The sequence below is a fragment of the Sapajus apella genome, unplaced genomic scaffold (genome assembly GCF_009761245.1).
Source record: "Sapajus apella isolate SASKATOON/1434 unplaced genomic scaffold, GSC_monkey_1.0 scaffold3946, whole genome shotgun sequence".
Classification (NCBI taxonomy): Eukaryota; Metazoa; Chordata; class Mammalia; order Primates; family Cebidae; genus Sapajus; species Sapajus apella.
The window spans coordinates 1-6,335 of NW_022440872.1; the positions used below are offsets into that span (position 1 = coordinate 1).

Here is a 6,335-nt window from a genome sequence, read left to right on the forward strand (position 1 = left end):
AGGGGCGTGGCGGGCTGAGGGGCGTGGCGGGGTGAGGGGCGCGGTGCGGCAGGGGAGGCGGTGTGGGGACCCCGGCGGGGCGTGGCAGGCGCACTGGGTCACTGGTACAGATTGGGGGCGGACAGCGTGTTGCAGCGGCTGTGGGACATGTCCTCATACACCACACACGCGGCCGCCGAGTCCCTGTCCCGAGATGAGCACACTTTCTTCATCTGAAAAACAGAACCTGTCATCTGAATCCAGTGGCTGGCGTGGTGTCCTGGACCCCACCCCACTCTGGTCAGTTCTAATTTTAACACTGGACCCCCGAGGGGCTCCTCTGGGCCGGCCCCCAGTTCTCCTGAGCCCCAGGGCTTCCTGGCAGAGGCTTCCCCAGACAGGAATGGTCCAACCCCAGGGCAGTGCCTCTGAAGAAGGAAGGAGGAAGCGGCTTGGACACCCCAGCCCAGGCCAAGCAGGCCCCCACTCCAGCCCCAGACAAACAGCAAGGACGGAGGGCAGTGGCCACAGACCAGACCCTGTGCCTGTCCGAGGCCCCTCCCCTTCCCATGACCACACAGCACGCCAGCACACTCCAGCATGCACACGCAGGCCTCAGAGACCCCCTCATCCCACACTCACACCTGCACACCCGCACAGGTGTACACACGGGCCCCAGCTTCACTTCTGATTCCCCTCCCTCCCTACCATGCCACTTCCACCCTGAGAGCTCCCAGAGCCTGCAGAGGAGGCATCCGGTGCTGGGGTTTTCCTTTGAGGCCTTGGCGCCCCCCACTCTGCTCTCAGGAGAGGGACAATTGTGGGGATGCAGGTGGCAGCTGGGGCTTACACTGACCTGGGTCCTCCCCAGCACACACGCCACCCCCAGGCCCAGCCCGAGGAGGAAGGAGACCACCATCAGGGCCGCAGGGAGGGCAGAGGCTGTCGGCCGGGCCTCTGGGCATTTGTGTGCTCCTTGGGACAGTTCTTCTGAGAAGGAAGAAGGGAGGAAGGGATTCTCTGGTGGAGAACCTTGTTAGAGCCCCTGGGATTTGGGGTTCAGGGCAGGGAGAGGCAGTGGAGGGGAGGGGGGCAGCTATCTAGGAAGCTGCTGGGAGGAGGCGGGCTGGGAGCTAGAACAGTGCAGGCACGTGTAGGAGGGAGGGTACCCCGACAAGGGCTGGGGAGCTGGCCTGGCCAGCAGCTGGGGGAGGGGCCTGGGGTGGGCACATTCCCTACCTGTCACCAGGACCAAGGTGCCATGGCGGGGGCGGAAGACATCAGTCTCCGTGACGCCCTCGCAGGTGTAGGTCCCAGTGTCCGCTGGCTGCAGGTGCTGCATGGTGATGGTCAGTTTGTCCTGGGACCCCGAGAAGTTGACACGGTCCCCGAACACTGTGTTCACTGTGGGCGTCGCCCCGTCCTCGTAGTAAATGATGTCTCTGGGCTGTGGCCAGAGTTTCTTCAGGTAGATCCCACTCAGGGCCCCACTGGTGGAGCAGGTGATGTTGACAGAGCCTTCCACGGGGGCGATCGTGAAGCAGGGAGACTGCTGCATCTCTAGGGAGGACCTGGGTTGTCACCACAAGGCTGGCCAGAAGGACAGAGAATGTCCTCCCTGCAGGGAACCTGGGGAGCCAGGGGACAGTAGGGCCTGGGACAGCCCAGGGCTGACATGTCGCCGAAGACACGGTGCCTTACGGGGCCTGGAGCAGCTCTGGGCACCAGCGTCGGGGGCTGTCCTCATGCTCCAAGGCCTTGGGGCTTCTTCCTCCCAAAGCGGTGGCCCTGCCTGGACAGCCACGGCCACTCTCCACCTGGGGTCCCCCTTTCTCCTTCTCTTAAATGAGTCCCCAGACGGTGGAGGCTGCTCAACACCCCACCTGCTTCCTGGGGGCTGTGCTGTGGCCCAGGCTGGGGGTGCTGAGCTCATGGGGCAGGGGGAGCTCCAGAGATGTGGCCATGGAGGGTCTGGGAAGCTCTTACCTTGGATGGCCAGGGCCTCAGGCAGGCCTCGGGCCAGTGCCAGGAGAAGGGCCAGCAGCAGGAGCCTCGGGGGCTGGGCCATGTTCCCACATCCAGCCCTCCCAGCCCGGTGAGTGCAGCTGCTTACCCTCTGGGTAAGCAGGACCCCACAGAGAGCAGCATACAGCAGACCGCAGGCCTCAGAGCTCAGAGAGGGCTTCCTGGAGGCGGTGCCTCAGACCAGGGTGGTGCTGGGTGGCCTCACTTTCCCCTCCCCAGCGCTGTTTCCCCAAGAGCCGTCCTGACCACAGGGTGTCCCTGCCCCCACCCTGCCTTTGCATCTCCACAGGGAGGAGGTCAAGATCCGGGGTTGGGCAGATGAGAGGACCAAGAAGGGACCCCTGGCTGGGGGCAGGTGGCAGGGTCTGGAGGTGAGGGGCAGGGCTGCCTCGGCCCAGCCTGCCTGTTCCTCTGGGGCACTTTCTACTGGGACTTGATTTATGCCCAGAAACCTGGAGCCACCTGTCAGTCACCCACACAGTGCGCAGGGCAGGCCAGACCCAGCCCCCCAGGTGTGGCTGTGAAAAGGGCCCAGGCCTGTGCCCAACGCTGCAGCTGACCAGCCAACCTGGAGGCTTTGTGTTCCCCGTCCCGGGGGCGGGAGGGCTGAGCTATGGTCCAGGCCTGAGGTTCACCCTCCTCCTGGGAGGAGCGTACCAGGCTGGAGTGCTCAGCTCAGGGAGCTGAGGAAGACCCATGCCCAGCCTCGGACCCCAAGAGGTCTGAGTCTGCTGAAAGGGGGCACTTCTCTGTTCTGAGGGCCTCCCACCACAATGATGAAGCATCCATGTCAGTGCCCAGAGCCAGCATCTACAGCACACGTGCAGGAGTAGGTTCACACGTGTGTGTCGTGTGTGTGCAGAGATGCACGCTTGAGACTCCGTGTGTGTGCAGAGATGTGTGTGTGTGACTCGCACATGGACCTGCAGCCCTGAGCTGCTTCCCCAGGGCCCCAGCCACAGCAGGCGGTGCTGAGACACGTGTGGGCCTGTGAGGTGGTGCAGGTTGTCTGCTGGGCTGAGGGAAGCTCTCCATGAACGAGAGACAGAGGCTTGGGGGCAGAATCTTGCCCAGAGGCCCTGGAGCACCCCAGCAAGGATGTGGAGCTAACACGCTTTCCAGAGCAGCCCTTCCTCTGGCCTCTGCTCCATGCGTGCATTCGGTCAGCAACGCTCACCGGGTGTCTTTATGCCAGACATTGTGGCAGGAGCAGGGGGCAGTGCAGACCGCGGCCCTCCCACCTGGAGCTGACCTCGGGGAGGCCAGATGGACAGCCAGCAGGACAGGGCTCAGGTGTGGCCCCCAAAGGCCAACCCAGGAAGAGGCTGTGGGCGACACCAACTGAGGCCTCAGGGATCAGCATTCCAGGCAGTGGGATGAGCATGGCAGAATCCCTGAGGCCAGGACCTGCCGGGGTGTCTGAGGACAGCACGGGGCTGGGCGGGGCTGGGGGTGCAGAAGCAGACACAGACCCCCACACACCGAGGGGGAAGGCGGCGTGAGGACCAGCACTAAATTCCAGTAGGGAAAATGGAAACAGAGAAGCCGCCAGGAAAAGATGAAAATCCTCAGGGACTCCAGCCCAGGACCTCCTCCGAGGTTCCTGCCTGGGTGTGCAGGGGCCACCAGGGCCACTGTGTGCCCCACCCACACTACCAATTTCAGAATGACCTGAGGCTGGGCGCAGGGGCTCATGCCTGTAATCCCAACACTTTGGGAGGCCAGGGTGGGAGAATCGCTTGAGCCCAGGAGGTTGAGGCTGCATTGAGCCCTGATCGTGCCCTTGTTCTCCAGCCTGGGCGACAGACCTAGACCCTGTCTCCAAAAAAAAAAGGAAAAGAAAAGAAAAGAAAAAAGAACTTTGATTGACCCGAAGACACGCCAACACTCTTCCGCCTGTGTAGGCTGGTGTGACAGCCCCGAGGCCCACATGGGGGTCCCAGGGGCTGTGCCCACAGGACAGGATCTGACCCAGTTGAGCCCCGGACCCAGCACGGGGTGACTCAAACCTTATTTTAACCTGAGACACAAACTCGCCCCTTTTGGACCCTGCTCCGGCGCGACCCTCAGGGCGGCCGGCTCTGCGAGGCCACGGTCACCCGGCACCGCTGTGCCCCTGCTCACTTCACCGGAGTGAGGGCTCCCTGAGTCTTCATCTTTAGGACGCCTTAGGGACGTTTTGGGGCTTAAAGCACTAAAGATGTTTCTTTTAGATTTTTGTTTTTCATTTTAAAAATTGCATTTCCCAGCGACTTGGCTGTTTGTGAGTCCCGTTTTCTTTATTTCAAAGACTCGGGTCACAGAACTTTTTCAGAAAAGCGAAGGGGGATTCCGGGAGTTGCTTTTTCACCCCAGACTCCTCAAGAAGACATCAAAGGGCTCCACCGCAGTGGCAAAAAGCACCCCAGATCTGGGTCCAAGGCAGCCCGGCAGGTGGGGTGGCCGGGAGGGGGCGCCCCCAGGCGGCCGAGGGACTGAGGGACGCACGTCCAGGCCCGGGGGGGCAGCGCCGGACTCACCAGCCCCAGCCCGAGCCCAAGCCGCCACCGCCTCCTCCCGGCCCGGCCTGCGCTGCCCCCTGGTGGTGGGGCCAGGCACCATCCCAGCCTCTGACACCCCACCCGACCTTGGCCCCTGGGGCTCCTGAGGGAGGGCCCCCCAAACCTGCTATTCTCATAGGCAAGGGACAGGTACATGGTCAAAGCCCCCCAAAGCCCTGAACTGGAGTATCTGCGCGGTTCCAGCAGCGGCCCCCTCGCTTGGGGGCTGCTCAGGGAGTGGAGAGAGAAGACCCCGAACTCAGGGCTAGACTCAGCCCAGGGCGGCAGAAGGCAACCTGGGTCTGTGGGTTTGAGGAGGGCGGAGGGAGGGGCATGGGTCCTGGTAGGTCGGGCACTGCAGTGCTGAGGTGGTCCCATTTTGGAAACTGAGGAAGCAGAGCTCGGAAGACCTGGGGGGTGGAGGGGAGGGGTCTGCACCCACCCCGGAGTGGGTGGCACAGAGGTCCAGCCTGCCGCCTGCTCTCCCAGGACCTCCCAAGCAAGCCGGTGTCCCTGCCCTCCGGTGGGACAAGAGACCCAGGCCCCACCACCCAAGGTCAGCACTCAGGGCCGGCTCTCCTGTGCCCTCTGTGCCAGGCAGGTGGTTAGGGTCTGTGGCATCTGGAAACAACGGTTGGGGGACAGCAGCCCCAGTGCTCCAAGGGCTGAGGGTTCCATCACCGGTGCTGGCGGCCTCGGGGTGGGCTTGGGGGCTGGGAGCCACAGGCGGGGGGCTCCTACGCAGACCCTGCTGGGTTCCCGCTCCGGGGGCTCAGAACTTCATCTGGAGCTCTGGGAGGAACTTCACCTGGGGAGGGCGGAAGGAGGTGCATGTGTGGCATCTCGTCCCTGGGTCCACAGCTCTGCCCTCGGGTGTGTGCTTGCTTGCACACCCCCACCCCTAGGCACACCACGCACCCTCACAACACACACCCTTCCACACTCCCCCAGCCCTGGGTTCTGAGCCTGCTGCGGGGTGGCACCCTCTGCAAGAGGCCCCTTTGGCTCAGAAACTCCAGGTTCCGTCCCTGAGGGAGATGGCACGTCCTGCCATGCTGCCCTCCAGGGAGTCCTGGGGACAGTGACGGTTGTAGGGAGGGCACAGTGGGTCTGGTGGGAGTCTGGCTCTGTGTTCTTGGCCATAGCCGGCTGGGCCCCTGGCGGGGACTGACTCTCTGGGACTGGTGCTTCCCTACCCTCTCCTGGAGCCCCGGGGGTGGAGGACAGTGAGGGTGAGCTCAGCCTGGGCTGGCCCCACCCAGGACTCCCCACCCCGCTCATCCTGGGGTGCAGGGCACCCTACCTCCTGGCGTTGCCGGGAACGGCGGCACATGTAGCAGGCGAGCATGACCACAGCAACCGTGAGGATGGAGACAGCAGCGACCACCCCCGGCACAGGCCCGGACCCAGTGCTGGGGGCAGACGGGACCTCTGAGCCTGAAGGGGACAGTTCAGGGATGGACAGTGGGCTGGTGTGGGAAGAAAGTTGCCCGGGTGCCTCGGCAAGGCACAATCTGTCCCACATAATAAACAACGGATTACTTAGTTATTACAATGACACCAAATAGATATTAGATTCAATCACATATTCAGTTACATAATCAATCTTATTACATCATTCTCCATTAGTCTTCAGTATTATAGTGTAGGAATGTTTGAGTCTTATAGTCCGGACATAATCGGGTGAAATATAATTTGGAACTGAAGGGACATTGTGAGAAGTGATCGGGAGGCGAGAGTAAATGCCTCGCGGTAATGCCAGCGCCCGGGAAGGCGCCCGTTACTTAGCAG

The 6,335-nt window shown here is 62.6% G+C and overlaps 2 protein-coding genes across 4 annotated transcripts; both read right to left on the reverse strand.

The window, feature by feature from the left end:
- Positions 1 to 14: 14 nt before the first annotated feature.
- Positions 15 to 3,745, reverse strand: CD7 (CD7 molecule). 3 transcript variants are annotated; one of them, XM_032273521.1, is made up of 4 exons: positions 1,966 to 3,745; positions 1,219 to 1,539; positions 836 to 966; positions 15 to 212 (listed from the first exon to the last, which is right to left on the reverse strand). In XM_032273521.1, exons 1-4 carry the CDS (start codon positions 2,045 to 2,047, stop codon positions 99 to 101), a joined length of 648 nt encoding a protein of 215 aa, XP_032129412.1. In that variant the 5' UTR covers positions 2,048 to 3,745; the 3' UTR covers positions 15 to 98. The 3 variants fall into 3 exon arrangements, with proteins under 3 accessions (XP_032129412.1, XP_032129413.1, XP_032129411.1); XM_032273522.1 differs by having other exon boundaries at positions 836 to 969; positions 1,219 to 1,569; XM_032273520.1 differs by having other exon boundaries at positions 836 to 969; positions 1,966 to 3,743.
- Positions 3,746 to 4,262: 517 nt separating this feature from the next.
- SECTM1 (secreted and transmembrane 1) lies at positions 4,263 to 6,329 on the reverse strand. Its single transcript, XM_032273523.1, is given in 4 exon segments — positions 4,263 to 5,186; positions 5,189 to 5,280; positions 5,282 to 5,352; positions 5,848 to 6,329. Coding segments are annotated over 4 exon segments (756 nt in total). The 5' UTR covers positions 6,070 to 6,329; the 3' UTR covers positions 4,263 to 4,815.
- Between the last annotated feature and the right edge of the window lie 6 nt (positions 6,330 to 6,335).